General features: G+C 49.4%; 1 protein-coding gene across 6 annotated transcripts in view; it reads right to left on the bottom strand.

Annotated features, from left to right (window-relative positions):
• The window catches only part of Pde9a (phosphodiesterase 9A), an 88,669-nt gene that overhangs the window by 32,852 nt on the left and 37,903 nt on the right, over positions 1 to 17,914 (bottom strand). The window contains exon 1 of one of the 6 annotated variants that reach the window (XM_040732235.1): positions 7,319 to 7,466. The exons of 4 other annotated variants lie outside the window; for them this stretch is intronic. In XM_040732235.1, coding sequence (XP_040588169.1) covers positions 7,319 to 7,430 — 112 coding nt within the window. In that variant the 5' untranslated portion in view covers positions 7,431 to 7,466. Of the gene's footprint in view, positions 1 to 7,318; positions 7,467 to 17,914 lie in introns of those variants that run through there. One more of the 6 variants, XM_040732236.1, reaches the window with a different exon arrangement.

Here is a 17,914-nt window from a genome sequence, read left to right as displayed (position 1 = left end):
TTCACGTCCTGAAAGAAGAAAAGTCACTTCTCATGGCATGTCCTAGAAGCCTAACTCAGAGTGTCACTCACAGAGTCACAGTTGAGCGGCGTGTGGGTCTAACGACAGGCCTTCTGAGAGGCCTGCACCCACCAGGGAAGAGAAACGGCCTCCACTGGCAGGGTCGTGGGGAGCTTTCAGCTTTGTGCAGTGTGGTCTTAGATTACTTGTCTTAAAACATTTGGAAAAAGTAACAGTTTGGATTAACTCAAGTTGCTCGTCATATAAATTCAGAAGCCATCAAACAGTACTGTGTGTGTGTGTGTGTTAGTGTATTGTATACACACGTGTGTGCATGTGTATATGAGTGTGTGAGTGTGTATGTGTATATGAGTGTGTGAGTGTGTATGTGTGTGTATGAGTGAGAATGTGGGGGTGTGGTATATATGTGTGGTATGTGTGTGGTGTGTGTTAGTGTATGAGCATATGTGTGTGTGAGTGTGTGTATGTGAGTGAGTGTGTTTGTGAGTGTGTTTGTGAGTGTGTTTGTGAGTGTGTGTATGTGAGTGAGTGTGTGTGTGTGAGTGTGTGTATGTGAGTGAGTGTGTACGTGAGTGTGTGTATGTGAATGAATGTGTTTGTGAGTGTGTGTATGTGAGTGAGTGTGTATGTGAGTGTGTATGTGAGTGTGTTTGTGAGTGTGTGTATGTGAGTGAGTGTGTTTGTGAGTGTGTATGTGAGTGAGTGTGTGTATGTGAGTGAGTGTGTTTGTGAGTGTGTATGTGAGTGTGTTTGTGAGTGTGTGTGTGAATGAGTGTGTTTGTGAGTGTGTGTGTGAGTGAGTGTGTTTGTGAGTGTGTGTGTGAGTGAGTGTGTTTGTGAGTGTGTGTGTGAGTGTGGGGGTGTGAGCACCCACATGAATGCCATGCTGTACCTGTGTAGATCAGAGGATGACCTGCAGGAGTTAGTCTTGCCTTCTACTGCATGGGTCCTGGGATTCAAGCTCAGGAGGTGAGGTGGCAGCAAGAAGAGCTCTTACCTGCCGAGCCACTATTCTAATCACTTTTCTAGTCAATTCATGGGCAAAAGAGGAAGTTTCAAGAAAAAAAATTCAAAAAGACGTTGAATTTCATGAAAACGAAAACACCACACTTCAAGGTTCTGCTGTGGGACACGGCTAAAAAGGACATGGAGCCCTGCATGCTGTAAGAGGGGAAAACTCAGCAGGATAACCAGCCCAGGATCCCATTGTGAGAACTCACAAAGCAAAGCCACAGCAGAAAGAAGGGAGGAGCAGTAAAGAGTAGGACACAGGAACAAAGAGAGGAGAAAGCAGAGAGATAGAAAGCCAACCACTAATACAAGATCTAACTCTTTTAAAAGGTCACCAAACAGCCAGATGGTGGTGGCGCACGCCTTTAATCCCAGCACTCAGGAGGCAGTGGTAGGCGGATCTCTGTGAGTTCGAGGCCAGGCTGGTCTACAGAGAGAGTTCCAGGACAGCCTCCAAAGCTACAGAGAAACCCTGCCTCGAAAAACCAGAAAACAAAAACTAAGCCACAACTCATCCAGGAAAGTGGATTTAAAATTTAAAAGCCCCTCCCCAAGAAATCTCCAGTCCCTGTTGGTTTCCCTTCAGAATTCACTCAAGTAGTAAAGTCCACACGATTCTACATCTCTCTGTGAAAACAGGAGGGAGGGAACCCCACTCTATCATTTTATAGAGCTGCCATCAGAGTCTGATACCAAATCCACAAGGGCAACAGCAACAGAGACAGCCATAACCAACATCTTCGTGAACATAGACACAAATTCAGTAAGAAAAAAAAATTAAAAACACATCTAGCAATATAGAAAAGAGAACCATATATTAGGGTCAAATGGGATTTGCTTCAGGGATATAAGTCTGATCCAATGTTTAAAAGCCAGTCAGTGTAATCTACATTGGAAGTATATAGAAGAAAAATTCTGCAGTCCTGTCAATTAAGTCACAGAAACTGTCTGACAAAAATCAACACACATTTAAGATGAAAGTCTCAGAAAAACAGAAGTAGATAGGAACTTCTTTAAGCAGATTTTTTTTTAAAAAAGCATTAATAGGGGCTGGAGAGAAGGCTCAGCAGTTAAGAGCACTGGCTGCTCGTTCAAATGATGTGGGTTTGGTTCCCTTATGGTGGCCCACAACCGTCGGTAACTTTAGTTCCCTGAGATCTGATGCCCCCTTCTGGTCTCTGTGAGCACTGCATACACATGGTGCATATTCATGCATGCAGCTACAACACTTACACACAAAAGGAAAAAAACAATTATAAAAGCTTTAACAAACTCTCCAGCTACAGGTGTGACAAGGCAGGATAGACTTCTCATTGACATAATGCTGGAAGCTCAAGCTAGTGCAATAAGGCAAGAATAAGAAACGAAAAGTACAGAGGTCAGAATGGAAGAAATAAATCAGCAGCCCTGATTATGTATGACAAGACTGTCTACACAGAACATTCCAAGGAATCTACAAATAAACACCCTCTCCTAGAGCTAACACGTGAATGTAACAAGGTCATAAGATACACATACAATATTAATAAATTATAATAACTATGTTAAAATACAATACCATTGATAGTCACTCAGAAATGCCCCAAGGCTCAGGTATAAACTTAAGAAAAACATATGCAGTATTTGAATAGTAGGTAGCTCATGTTGATGACTTAGTGATTTGACACAGCAAAGATGCCAATTCTCCCTAAACTGGTCTACCAGGCTTAGGGAGATCCCTGTCAAACATCACCACAAACTCTTCTGTAGAAACAGACAAGATTATTCCACAGGTGAAAAACTAATGCAAAACAAATAGCCATGCTATAAACCATAACACACAGGGGTAAAATCTGCAGAATGCTGGGGAAGTCAGAGAGTTCTTAGATGTGACGTCCAAACACACAGGGGAAATCACTAAGCCATTTGTCAAAACGAATCACTGCTGTAAGAAGACCAGTGTTAAGGGGATGAAGAGGCAGCCCGAAGCCACCGCCAGGCAGCCACATGCTCAGGGGTAGTTGGTCAACACAAATCTGTGTGTGTGTGTGTGTGTGTGTGTGTGTGTGTGTGTATTTTAAGAGAGAGAAAGGACATAAGTTGAGTGGGTGGCTGGGAATCAGGAAATAGCTAGTGGAAGTGGACGAATGAGGTCAGGGTATATCTTATAAAAAAATTAAAAAAATAAGCCTGGCAGTGGTGGCGCACGCCTTTAATCCCAGCACTCAGGAGGCCGAGGCAGGAGGGTCTCTGTGAGTTCGAGGCCAGCCTGGTCTACAGAGCGAGTTCCAGGACAGCCTCCAAAGCAATACAGAGAAACTCAGTCTCTAACCCCCGCCCCCCCAAAAAAGAAAAAAATAAAAAGTAAACAATAATTAATGTAAGTTTAAGTGAGTCATGCCACCCCTGAAGCCCCCAAAAAGAGAAAAGATAAACTGTAGCTCAGGAGGAGATATTTGCTAACAGTGTACCTGACAATGATTTGCATATAACGTGTGCAGAAAAACTGTCAAAACCCAATAGCGGAGAACAGCTCAGTTTGAAAACAGGCAAGAGGTGACACATGACTGTGGACAGGTGAGTGTGAGCATGGGGACTATCCGCCATCCACAGTCACTAGGAAACACAAATCAAAATGCTTACCCTAGGATCAAAAAGACTGACCACACCCAGGGCTGGGGAGGACTAACCCTGGGTCACTCACGGTCATGGAGATTCTCTGGAAAAGGTTGGCAGCAGCTGACCTTCCAGACACAAGGAGCAAAGTCTATGTTCCCATAATCACTTGTGTGCTAACAACATGACTGGAAATGGTCCCAATATGGAAACAAGCCAGACACCCTCAAGGGTGAATGGATAAACTAACCACACTCCTCCAATGGCAGGAAGCAGTATGCAGCCATAAAAAGAGCTACTTGTACAGGAACAAGTTGGATGGACCAAGAGTACTGGTGCCGAGTGACGCAGTTAATCCCCCAAATTACTTACCTGACAGCATTTATTCAATGCTCTAAGGGACAAAATTAGAAATCTGATGATCTTAATGACTGGCAGGGGCCAAGGAGGGCTGAGCTCAGAAAGGAGGTGATTACCAAAGGGTAGCAGGTAGGATGGAGGATGGGTGGTGTGCGTCCGAGCGTGCGGGGTCTATAACTGGCTGGTCACTGCGCTGCAGTTGTGTGAGCGGCCTCTCCATTTGTCCTCATGAGCATCTGAACTGACCTCTGAGACAGTTCAGAATGAATTAAAAAAAAAAAGAAGGGCAGGAGAGATGGCTCAGAGAGGAAGAACACGCAGCGGTCTGGGATTTGGTTCCCAGCACCCACATGCTAGCTCACAACTAGAGTAACACCAGTTCCAGGGGGGATGTGATGCCCTCTTCTGGCCTTCTTGGGCATAGAGCACACGTGTGGCACATAGCGATTCACACAGGCCACAGTCTCACACACACGATATAAAGATGAGCAAATTGAAAAAGTTAAGGAAGAGCTGTCCTCTGGATTTCAGGGATGGAATCTCTTGGGTCTCCAAGCATTTCCATGTTTGGATTTGATTCTCAGGAGAAGCAGGACTCAATGCCATGGGTCAAGGCTAAACCTTAGCCCATTGTATATAACCAACCCATGCCAGCATCTCCGTGGCTCTTAGAAATGGCTCCAAAACAAAGTGAGTGACATACTCGCTGGGGCCACGGTCAGGCTGTGGCATTCACTCTGTACATACAACTCAGCACAAAGAGCTCACTGGGACATTTACACAGAGTGCAAAGAATGAATCCTTTTCCAAGAAAAAAAAATGCCGTGTAGCACAGTCAGCCATCCACGTGTCCCGGTGTCTGCTGTCACAGGGACCCCTGCATCGGCGCTGTTTTCTCCCGGGACTCTGCAGAGCTTGAAAGCAATCAGGGAACATGTGTAGAATCCTCGGGCAGTGTGTGGCCTGTGGTGAAAGCCACTGCCTTTGCTCCTGTCCCTGCTGCAGCCTTACTGTCCCTCGGTCACTAAGTCTGGCTGACAGCCGAGCTTTGCCCCAACACTGCTTGTGCCTTGCACTTCCCTGGTGTGTCATGATCTTTGGGACAATGAGATGCTTAGGAAACCCCCATCAGCCTGGGCAGCACGGGTCTGGCTGCCATGTCTTCAAAGTGCTCTTTTCTATCACAATTACAGGAGCAGCTCAACTGCACAGACTAAGGATGCGACATTTCCACACTGTCACACGTCCCGATTTGATCACACTCACCCCCTCTTGTCCCCTCCACCCCATCCCTTCTGTTTCCCCCAATAATCCTTTCTCTTACTGCCCTGTCATCTTTTGAAAATATTTTTGGCTCCCACGTGAGGAAAAAGGATATATTATTTCTCTTTATCTCCCCCAGGGAGCCTAAAACTGCTGGATTTGGGGCAACAGTGTCCACTTGTCAGGTGTTAGTCATTCCCAACTTGGTAGCAAAGCCATACCCTGCCAGAGAAATTCACTACTACAGGTGACTACTATCGCTATTTCCTAGGCTGCATGGCACACACCAACTCAAAGAAGTTTAAGCACGTGCGAGCATTTTGTTTTGGAGACAAGAAAAGCCAGCAATAGCCAAGAACACTTGTAAGCCATAGCTTCGGTGTCGCGTCTGCTGCGCGGCCTGTGTCCGAGAACGTGCGGAGGGTGTCGGGGATTGAGTCTCTGTGTTGTCAATCCCCGACACCCTCCACACGTTCTCGGACACAGGCCGCGCAGCAGACGCGACACTTCGGGGAACCATCATCTCTTGGGGGTTCCTCTGGACCTCAAGGTTTTAAGCAAAGGAGAGAGTCTGAGGGGAGGAAACAGTTTAACCAGTGCTGCCCCATGCTGACAGGACCTGCAGGAGAGCAAGCTGACATTCCCAGGCCATTTGTTTTCCAGGGGAACTCCAGGAGCTGAGTAGCATGCTCTGCAGAGCACCCACAATAGGTGCTGCCGGGAGCTGGGGGGGTCTCACATACAGCACAGGAGAGCTGAGTTTCATTTTAGGACAGTCTGAGAGGGCCAGCAGGGGTCCAGCTTCAAGGGTATTAGAACAACACAGAAGTGTCACACCACTGGTTTGGAGCAGGGAAACCCCAGCTCAAGCCTGCTCAGCTACAACAGGGATCTAGAATAAACCAAACCTCTGTCAATTTTGGAGGAAGCTACTGGGGTTTCAGCCCGAAGTCCCTGAACAGAATTCAGCTGATAGGTTCATAGATGCTAGAAGGATGCATGTCCTGTTCTGTGGGTTTTCCCCAAGCAGCAGACCATGCAGAGTCTTAAGTCTGACTCCAAGTTGGGCTACAGAGGACATTCAAGGAACCTGCCCCTGCCCTGCCCACTTCTTCCAGGAATTGTTTATGCTTCAGACAATTCCTGACCCTGCCTGGGACTCCTGTCATCCAGTGGCAGAAGAACACAAGGATTTGGTTAAAGGGACGGACAGGAAAGTCTGTCATTCTGTTGCAAGGAGCAATTGCACACTACATGTTGTCCAGGGTCAGAGGGCTGGTGACTGGAAGTTCTTCATATAGTGAACTGAAGAAGGCAACATCTCTATCAGATTTTGCATCCCCCCATGCCTGAGCTGGTTTGGGCATGACCCCCTTTCCCATCCCAGGCTCCTGCATGGAGACGGAAGGCCTGAGGTGCCAGTATGAGCACCTGTATCTTAGCTCTCATCCTGTAGAAACAGTATTAGAGCTGTAGAGGCACTGAGAGTGCTGTTACACACCTGTAATCTTTTACAACTGGGAGGCCGAGGCAGGAGGATGGAGAATGGGAGGCTAGCCTGCGTTACTACATAGCGAGAGCCTTTCCGAAACAGAGAATAAAGCATACACGGCCAAGCATCATCTGGCAGTCAGCGATGGCTCACACCTCCGCCGGGCTCGCCACTGCTCTACACAGATGGTGCAGTGAGCCATGGGCCACCGTCTGAACCCCAGGCAGCAGATGGGGTTCTGAGCTTTCTCCTAGCTGCGCACAGATACTCCCCAAAGCTCTGAAAAACTGAAACCAAAACTAAGGAACACCTAAACAACAATGAAAATTTCTACCCCCTTCGGTGGTGGCATCCTCATTGTCACCGCCGCCACTGCCACCGCCTGCCACCACTATCATCACCACATTAGGGAGAAAATAAGCCCCATTCCTTAGACTCAAAGAGGCCACCCTCTCAGAGCCCCCCCCACGACAATGAAAGACGTAGTTACTCTCCCTCTCGGGGCTCCGCCCCCAACAGAGAAGGCACTGACCCACACTCCGCCCTAACCCTGGGAACCAAGAGGACCAGACTCACCTGCCCCACTTATGTTCCTCAGCCACCCTCCAACCAGTCTGTCTTCAAAATAGCCGTGGGGATGGTCCAAGGCTGGAAGGGTCACTGGGCATTCACTGTTTATGGCCGCCATAAAACTGACATTCAGAAGGAGGGGGAGGGGAGAGACACTTCCTTTATGACCCAGGAGGACAATAAAGTTATATGATTAACAGTGACCTTGCCAGGCGCTTCTTAAAGTCACAGGTTCTCCGGGTTGCCCTGCTGGGAAATCACATGCACACTCTCTCAGCAGCTGAAGGGCTGGCAGAGGGCATTTCAAGTAATAAGTAAGCAAAAGGTGCCAAGGACTCTCTGATGGCCTCAAGCCAAACTTCTATGTCTGGTAACCATCTTGGTGGCTTGGCTCCACAGGCATGGGGTGTGTACAGAGCGCTGTTCTCGGGGTGGGGATAGGGGTGGGGGGCGTCATGCTCCGTGTGGTCTGCCTGATTTCGGGTGCACAGCCCACTTTCTTTCCCTGTCCCCCGCCCCTTCCTAAAGAACCTGTGCAGAAGAGTACGCGGTGTTAGCATTCGCAACTGCCAATGCTGGAAACCACCGAGCTGCTTGCAGCAGGCAGCCGAAGGAGAAACACTGGTACACGTGGATATTGGATGATGCTGAAGAGCCAGGGAAAGGCAGAGAAGGGGTCCCAACTACACAGCAGCAAGTCAGTAAGTCAAAGGCGCTGGTTTGAAAGGCTATGCTCTACGTGGTTCCAACTACAGGACACTCTAGGAAAGGAAAAAACCACGGAGACAGGAAAGAGGGCGGGGGGGGGTGTGTGTGTGTCAGAGAAGCCATGGAAACAGATCACCCTGTTACACCTGTGACCCCCCACCTCACTGGCCAGGCTGACTTAGACCCTCAAATGCTAGTCTCAGTGGTCCTCCACCTTCAGCTTCCCGAGCAGCTGGGACTGCAGGTGCCATCACACTTCTGGAAGCCTAGGAAGTTAAAGGTATTCCTTGGGAGGCTGCGCTGGGGGGCACGTGGCGTCATGCGTTTACACAGACCAGAGAACGTGCAAAGCCAAGAGTGGCCCCTAGTGAACTGCGGACTCTAGTGAGGACGACGTGTCCATCACCGAGTATGCAGGGAGGGAGTGGGTAGGAACTCTGCGCTTTTCATTCAGCTTTGCTGTCGGTCTAAAACATCAAGCCTGTTCGTTTCAAATAAGTTGAAGGTGGAAACTGCTCTGCCTAAAGCAGCGGCTAGAAGCGGTGCTGGAATGAAACAGAACGTGGAACATCTGTCCAGCCAAGGCAGACAGCAGCAGCAAAGGAAAGCCACAAACCCCGAGATCAGCAAAAAAAACCCAAAACAAACAAAAAACAAGCGCCCTCAAGGCCAAGCCCGTATAACTTGACCGGATGACCACTCCGTGGGATGGTTCCATGGGAAGATTTCTATTGCAAATGCGAGGGAGAGAACTGTCAGGGGCATCTGGAAAGCAGTAGACTGAATGTGGCCGGCAGACGGGGATGAGGGGGGATAAAGAGGAAGAGAGTGAGGGAAGAAGACGACCAAGAGTGAGCATAGCTGAAATAGCGGGGTTATAAGGAGAGCTGAAAAGTTTGCGGGAGGGAAGTCCATGAACTGGAGAAGTTTAAGGTAGGAGGCAGGGTGAGAAGAACTGAGAGGAGCCAGGATGCCAGCTTGGACTCCGAAATGTGCAACAGGTCCTTGTGATTCTGAGGGAGTCTGGGGTCCAGCATGCACTTTGGTAATCTAATAGGCACCACAGATGGCCATCTGTCCTTTCTGCCAAGGGAACTGGCTCTTCTGGTAGAGGGGAAGGGCTTCATGAGTTCCTGAGGAATGCTGGCTTTTGTGTAACTGCCAAAATATAGGGAAACGGAGTTTCCTTTGGACCTGACAAAGTCAAACCCTAGCCTCATCAGTAGATGCATTAAATGCTTGTTCAGGGACTGCAAATCAAGTTCCAGGCCAACCAGGGCTATACAAGTGAGACCCTCAGACAGACAGACAGTCAGTCAGAAAAGTAACCTTCCCAGTATATATTTCTAAAAATTATTTTATTATTTTGTATGTATGGGTGCTTTACCTACAAGTATATCAAGCTAAGCACCCAATGCATGCAGTATCTCCAGAGGCCAGAAGAGGGCATCCCCCTGAGGCTGGAGTTACAGGTGGTTGTGAGCTGCCATGTGGATGCTGGGAACTGTACCCTGGTCCTCTGGAAGAACAGCCCAGACTCTTAGGCACTGAGCTGTCTCTCCAGCCCCAAGAAGGCAAATATTAAGGGGTCAAAATTATTGTAATACAAGAGCTAAAATTGTATCTCCCAAACACATGACTGTCTCCATGGCAAATCTTAGAGTTTTATTACAAAACAATTACTAAAGAATCACAACAGATTGTCACCATACATATATTCTGATTGGGTGTGCAGCCAATTAGAAATCTAAAAATCCCATTTATAGTAAAACCTGGGAACAAAAAAAAACCATTTAGGAATTTTTTAAAAAAGATATGTAGAATACCTGTCTTGAAAAAACTTGTCGAGACTGCCCAAGGGGAGGGCTATCTCCTGTTCATGGCTCAGAAGCCTCAATATGGTGGAGATGCCAGTGTTCCCCCAATCTACCAATGTGTTGAAAGTATTCATAATCAATGACATAGATCCTTTCTTTTATTTTTTGAAATTGATAATGGAGAAAAGATTCCAGTTACCTAAATCAACCCAAAAGGAAGACTAAATGAATGAGATTCACCCTGCCTGGTATCGACAGCTCATACCACGTAGCTTGGTACTGATGTCGATGTTAGGACCGGGGGGGGCATATGGGAAAGGAAAGCTTGAAAAGGAGCAGATGTGAGGATGTGCTTCAGAGGTGAGCTGAGAGAGAGAGGGGGGGGAGAGATGTGAGGATGTGCTTCAGAGGTGAGCTGTATGAGAGAGGGGGGAGAGAGAGAGAGAGGGAGAGAGGGAGAGAGAGAGAAGACCATGGGGGAAGGCAAGATCTGACAGTCTTAGGGTAGCAGCACAGATGGGGCAGCATGATGGGGCTTTGGGGGAGGAGACTTCCCTTTGAAACCTGAGAGGACATGTATTAGGAGAGACAGTTGTCAATCATAGCATGGGGGAGGAGCCTGAAGGAAGCAAGGTAATCTTATGCTCCCCAGAAACAACAAACATTCTTTTTCAGGTTTTCAGGCAGTAGCAGGAAGTTCCCTACCTCATAATGTAGCCTCCTAGTCACCATTGCCAAGGGGCAGGGACAGGCACTGGGCAGGGCTGTAAACTTACCTTACCATTACAAGGGAGGAGGGGCTAGACTTGCTTCTCCCACTAATACCAGAGTGCCCTAACTATTGCCAGCAGGGGCTTGGCAGGTCTCTCTCACAAGGGGTAGGGTTGACACCACTCCTGAGTGTCTTAAAGCAACAGGTCTGATCTAACCAACGGTCAGAGCAGACAGACGGACAGACAGAGCAAGTGCAGAGCCAAGTCTAGAAGGAGATCTGCGCTGAGTGGAAGTCTGTCTCCACAACAGCACCAATGGGTCCTGAGCAGGGGCAGTTGTCTCTCAGCAAGTCTGGCTGTGACAGCCCAGTGCGCTTAGCGGAAAGGATGAGCGGTGAGCCCCGTGTAAACCGATTTGAAACGGATCACAGCTGAGGCTACCCCTTCTGTGATGCATCTTGAAGTAGAAACAACATCTTGAGAGAAGATGAACACCATACTAGACATAAAAAAAAAAAAAAAGATGTGTCGCTCCCAGTGCCATGCAATTCACCACTGACCTCATTAAGGCGACCTCATTAAGAACATGAAAACCGTGGCGGCGGCGGTGGCGGTGGGGTGGGGTGAAAAACAGAAGCCGGCATCTGAGAAAAATAGCTAACGTGTGACAAATGAAAACCACCCAGATTATAGTTTCCTACAGCAAGCCATAATAAAGCAATAACACAAGCGAGTTCAGAAGGTGGCCAAAACGCTTAGAACACCTTTCACCAACTGTAAAATACATGAAAGCAAATACAAAAACATACAAAGCATCTATGTAGTCTGGGAAACACAGATGGAAACTGTGCTGGGAGGCGATGGGTCTCCTACCTTCTTCAGTGTTTCCGAGACCCACAAACCGGTGCTGGGTGGCTGTGAGAGGAGGAGTAGGCACCACTGTGACAGCGAACACCTGGGCTGCATCTGCCGACCGCGGTCACGGCCTCGTGCGCTCGCCTGCCTTCTTTGCCTCAGTTTCCCCTCCCTCCCTCAGTTTCCCCTCCCCAGACCACTTCAGACAACGCTATGGAGCCCAGCTCCATCTCCAGGCACACGTGGGGGGGGGATAACCCACTTACGGGGCACACTCTCGCTCCCAGGCTGTACCCAGGGTGCCATGTTGGCGAGCAAGTCCACAGTAAGACCTTCACAGTGATCACAGCGGCTGAACCCCACATTAGAAGTGACCCCGTGCCCACCCACAGGGACTTGGAGAGGGCGCATCAGGGGCCTGCGATTCGGAAACTGTGACACTGAGCCAGAGTCCACACATCGAGTTGGGTGGCACTCGGTGAGACCGTCCCAGTGGCACCAGGGGGCTGGCAATGCCATCTGGTGACACAGGCAGAGAAGGTGTATTCTTACGGTGTGTGTGGGGATTGGCTTGGAGGCAGCACCCAGGGGTTTTCAAGATTGGTGGAAATACCTGTCTTGACTGGGTGGTGACTGTCACACAGTGCCTGTCTGGCCTTTACCTAGTTCCTCAAATGAGACTTCCTACTGTGCTGTCAGGTTACACCCGGCTGAGCGCTGTTCTGCTGAACCTCAGGAGCGTCTTGGTAGGTACAGAGGGCGGTTGGACCATGCGTGACCCCGAAGCACTGAGAAGTGTTTAGATGCCCGTGCTGTTCTCATCCAAAGGAAACCCTGCTGTCAGGGCACGCATTCTGGAGGCCTCTGCCCTGCGGCTTGCCACCCACGTCCCTGGCAGTGGCGTGTGCTGCTAACAGCCATAGGCTGCCCGAGGAGAAGTGTGAGCATGCAATTCCAGGGACAGTTATTTTGCATTTTATACTCTGCATCCCATTTGTCTTTAAAGATAATGCAGGCGAGGATGACTAAAGCTTTGCTTATAAAGCTTAAAAGCCTTAATGCTTTGGGCTGAAGCCGCACTAAATATAGAAAATATTATCAAGAAGCATTATTATTGCTCACAAACAACACATCTGAGCTCAAACTCCGAGCAGTACACTTGGCTTCCGTGCAAAATCAGAGCCCACACAACTGTGTGTCTGTTTGGCCCTGAGGGAGCGTCCCTGATCCATTAAAATCCTGCCGGTTTTGTTGAGACAAGGTTTTGCCCATTGGACAATGCCCTTGGGGTTACTTAAAAATGATAGCTACCATTTATTGAGCATTGCTAAGTGGCAGGCCCTGGCTAAGCATTTTGCATAAATTACATCATTTACCCTCTGAAGAACCCTGCTGAGGTGTCTATTTTAATTCCTATTCTGCATAGGAAATGGAGGCTCACAGGATGAGGTAGCTTTCCTAAGGCCACTTCACCCTGGTGGCAGATGAATACAGCTTCCGAAGGGCAGTTTATTCTTGGACTCCTATGTTCAAGCCCGAAGCTCCACAAAACTGGTCCACAGGTCACTGAGGGAGGCTATCCAGGAAGTCCTGGGGGGGCTCTGAGGCGCATTTATGAGGAAGTGGCCACTGTGGACAGATGAAGATCAGTGCCCTGGGGTCCCTTTGGGCAACTGTACTGGTGACATCAGAAGACTGTCCTCTGTGAGACAGCTTTCTGGAGTCATGGCTTTTCCAGCACTCCTGATCTTCCCCGAACAGAGGAAGGGAGGGGGACACAGGACTGGAGAAGGATGCCACTGGTGAGAATCACCCACTGATGTACAGGGACTTTAAGGATAGGCCAGCTTGTCACATGCACCAACATATGGCCTATGTTTTGTGAACCTTCAGTACTGCTTGCTTTCAGGCCCGGCTCCCCAGGGTTATTAGACTAAAAAGACTGACTGGTTTATCCCTGTATCTCGGAACAGTTCAGTGCAGCATCCATACAAACACAGGCATGAAAATTCAGAGCAGTATCTTTTATAATAGGTATAACCCTCATTTGTCCCCCCTGACGAGTGGGGTCAAAAAGTGGCCCATGCACATGAGGCAGCGTCACTCACCCCGAAAGGGAATGGAAGCAGCTTCATGCCACACAGCATGTGTGGAACCCAAGCTAACTGCAGGACATGCAACCCAAATGCCACAGTGGCATATCTGAAACACCGGGAATAGGCAAATCTGTAGATGCAACGCAGACTAGAGGTTGCCAGGGCCTGGGCAGGGAGGGATTCGGAAATGGAGAGTCCAGTCTCACAGGTGTGGGGCTTCTGTCTGGGGCAATGGATGCACAATGAAATGCATGCAGACAAAGCTGCCCCATTGCATGCAAATGATGCCCGCAGCAAACGGGAAAGCACAATGCGAATCCCCGCGGGATCTGCCTCACCCTGTCTTCTAGGACAGGCACGCACACTGAGCTGGCAGGGTTGCTTCCTTTGGTCCACGTGGGCCTGGCAGAATGCTTGGTCTGGCAGTGCCTGGGGTTCCACGGATGTTCCACGGACACTCCTGAAACCTTCTCAGTGGTACCTTGTGGGGCCCTGAGCCCTCTGTGAGGTCACTCAGACGTTAGGCTCAGCACACAGTGTATGGGAACAGGTGTAGGGTGACGTTTCACTCTCATGGACACCAGTAGCACATGTGGCAAGGCATTCATGGACCCTTTGACCTGGTCTCCCTGGGTCTCCAGCAAAGGCCTACCTCTACTCTCCACAAGGGGACAAGTGTGTGCCTGTGGGCAGCCTACCTGTCCCCAGCGGGAATTCTGAGCATTGTCTACTGCTGGCCACCTGTCAAGCATGCTCTGCCTTCTGTCCTGTGGAAACAGTGGTGGCAAATAATACTGCTGAAAACAAGGCCTGACCTCCCCGGTACTCTGTCTTAGAGGCAGAGCATTCTAGCCATACCCAGTGGAGCTGGGGGCATGTGCTGACGTAAAGGACTTCATAGGGCCTACCTCAACAACGCTGGTCACCAGGATAGCAGAGTGTGGCTGCACAGGTCTGGGCTCTAGGGGAATGCTGGGAAATGGAGGAGGGTGTGCAGAACCCACAAGCACTCTGCAGGGCCATTGCTGGTTCAGAAACTGAAGGTGCCATTCCCAGGTTCAGTATGACTCAACGGTGAATGGCTGCTGTGTTAAGGAAGCCGTGGGCACACAGCTCTTCCAGGGGACAAAGGGCCACTGCAGGACCCATCAGCTTGAGAAAGCCAGGCACATTTTGCTTAGCATCTGCCTCTAGGCTAGAAGTGAGGCAGGACTTTGGCCCCGTGTGACCACCGTGCAGTGGGTGTGGTAGCCACAGCTTTGGCCTTCATCTGAGGGCAGCTCAGACTAGGGGGGAAATGCTTTACATGGGACTGCATACTGGTCCTTTCTCTATGGGTCTCAGGTCGCAAGACTGACACGTGACTATCATTCTGACATGCATGTCTCTATTAGACACCAATGTAGCTATTATTCCGACAGGCATGCTACAATGGGCGGTCAACCGCAACAGTGTGTGATTGTGTTTGTGTGTGTGTGTGTGTGTGTGTGTGCGCGCGTGCGCGCGCGTGTCCCCGTCCATTTAAAAACATCTGAGTTTGAGCTGCTTGAATAAAATAAAATTGACTGACAATGGAAGGTCTCCCGAAAGAATGGTCACCATGGACATAAAACTGATGAATGAGAGCCTGTCCCACGGCTCTGTCATAGCTGGTAACTTTATTTCCCTCATAAAAGGAGATGCCATCTAGAAGCAGAGCTGTCCTCCAGGGCTAGGCCAAAGGATTTCCTCCCTTTCTCTCTTCTTCCTGCCTTCCTTTCTTATTCTCTGGAAGGTCTGTGTGGTCCAGCCTCGTCTCATGCTCAGACCCTGTCCTTTCCAGCCTCTGGAGCAGCCGGGGAAGCACCAACTTCCATGTTCAGAGGTTGCCACATCTGCAGAGAGAAGCCCGCAGGCTTCCCTGGCTCAACCCAGCAGGGGCTGTTTATGGCTCTAAAGAAGTCTCTGGGCTCCTGTGGTCAAGACCGGCCTGTCCTTTCTTCTGAAGTCATGCTAGCTTTTCAGGATGCTCCTCTCTGGGCTATCTCCTGGGTATGAAAGCATCAAACAGCAGAGCTTGGTATCTTTTTGCAAGATGCAAGCCTGCAGGTCAGTGGGGGCATTCTCTGACATTTGTTCCTCCCCAGGGAGGGCAGGTAGGGGCCATGCTGCTGCAGGCCAGATATGGAACTAGAATTCCACTTCCTCTCTTGAGTTCTTACGTTGTGGTGAGTGTGGCCTGCTTGTTGAGGGGGAGACGGGGCTGCTGACAGGCCACAGCCCCAAGGCTGTCTGGCTGGATGAACTACTGGCCTTGGGCAAAGGCTGGGTCTAGGGTAGAGGTGGGAGCGGGAGAGGGATTGGGGGAGTAGAAGAATTAAGAATGCCTGGGAACCAGCTCCAAGGGTCTTCCGAGCCCCTTTTCTGCCCTTAGGTTTCAGATGTCTCTAGGACTAGCTTGGCCCTCAAAGGGAAAGTGGAATACGGGTACAGCAGAAGAGAATGGGTACCTAGCACCCAGTGTCTGGTAGCCTGACCAGGAACATGACTGAGGAGAGGATGCTAACCCAATCTCTGGGGGGCGACAAACAGTGCCTTCTCACTGCAGAGTTCACACGGCACTCCCAGGCTGGTCTAGGGGGCAGAGCAAACCCAAACGTGGTCCAGATTTCCCCTGGTTGTTTCTGTCCAGGAGCAGAGTCCTGTCCTTGTGTGTGAAGCAGAAGTCTATGCAGGGCTCTGCAGCTGCACCCTGGCTGCTGGCTGCCCCCACCCTGCTAGGGACGGGGTTGGGGGAGGGGAGCCACACTCCCAGGCTGCTCTCTCACTTAAAGAGTGCTTACACTCATGGGGTCCACCCTGGCCTGTGGAAAGGATGCATCCTTCACCGTGTGTTCACTCTGACATACATGCACAGACAGGCCTTGGTCCTCTGCAGCTCTGTCTAGTCCTCCAAGTCCTTTGTTACTCTTGTGACCCCAGATGTGGAAGAGTTTTACAGAATTGGTCCAGCTGCTCACATGTGCCCACTACGAACCCTCCAGGGAGCTCAGCTCTTAATCCCAGGGGCTCTGCTTACCCTCAGCCCTAACTTTTGTTAATGAGTCAGAGCCCAACTCTCACCGGTCCTGGTTTGGCTCAAAGTTAAATAAAACTCCATTTTTTGAGTAATAGCATTGTTTTTTCCAGCACAAAACCCATACACACACACACACACACACACACACACACACACACACAAACTAAAAGATCTTGGAAAACTGAGATTTTAAAATGTTTGTAGTGGTAGGAATTGAACCCAGGACCTCATTCTTGCTATACACCGAACTATAACCTCTCACATACAAAATCCATTTCTATTGCACTAAGAGGAATAGTGATGAGGTTACCAAGCAACATTCAAAAAAGTCCTTCACCAGCAGCTACAACCCGGAGAGACACTCCAGGAAACCCACTAAGTGCAGAAAAGCATGTGTGAAAGAGATCACGAAACATTAGTAACATGTTAATTCTTCCCAAATTATTCAGTGTATTTAACAGGATTGCAATGAAATTCTGAACAGCCTTTTTTTTTGTCAGCAACTGGCAGGCTTACTCCAAAAATTACTTGAGAAAATAAACTCAGAGTCAATTTTGGAAAAGATGAAACACACACACACACACACACACACACACACGCATGCACGCACGTACGCGCGCGCACACACACACACACAGAAGGCTTTGCCACCTGTCTTCAGGACTTGCCATCAGTCCCCAGTCTTTGGTCTACATCCACGGTCAGCACAGATATGTGTGCTGACGGACCAGGAGCCTGGGTCCAGGTAAAGACTCACACGTGTGTGGCCAACTGATTTTGCACAATGGGGCCATCTTTTCATTGAATGGTGCAGGGGCAAATAAATCCTCATATGGAAGAAAGAAGCCTCAACTCTCTCCTCTATTTGTCAGACGAGACTATGCAACCACTGCCTAAGGAGAGAAACAGACCGAGCATCGGTGTGGTGTGGTGGAGAAGCCGTGAGGACACAGAGCCCCACGATCCCTTTCCTCCCCCACCTTGATAGCCGATCACGAGAGGGACACGCACTCCTAATTCTAACACTTGGCAAGCTGAAGCTGGAGGATTGCCATGAGTTTGAGGCCAGTCTGGTGTTCTACGGTGAGTTCCAGGCTAGCCTGGGCTATAGAGACTCTGCCTCAAATAGAAAAAAAAATAGAAAATAGATACACACACACACAAGAGAGAGAGAGAGAGAGAGAGAGAGAGAGAGAGAGAGAGAGCTCACAACTAGGTAGGAGATACTAAGCAGACAATTCACAACTCTGCCATGAAAGTCTGAGAACTAGGAGTCCCCAGGCCTCAGTGCAGTGTGGGACAGTGGTTAGCTCCTGGAACAGATAAAAGACACCAGGGTAAGCCATGCTGAAATC

The sequence above is a fragment of the Mesocricetus auratus genome, unplaced genomic scaffold, assembly GCF_017639785.1.
Source record: "Mesocricetus auratus isolate SY011 unplaced genomic scaffold, BCM_Maur_2.0 Super-Scaffold_100027, whole genome shotgun sequence".
Classification (NCBI taxonomy): Eukaryota; Metazoa; Chordata; class Mammalia; order Rodentia; family Cricetidae; genus Mesocricetus; species Mesocricetus auratus.
The sequence above is the reverse complement of the archived record's forward strand: the minus strand, read 5'-3'. Positions and strand labels throughout refer to the sequence as shown.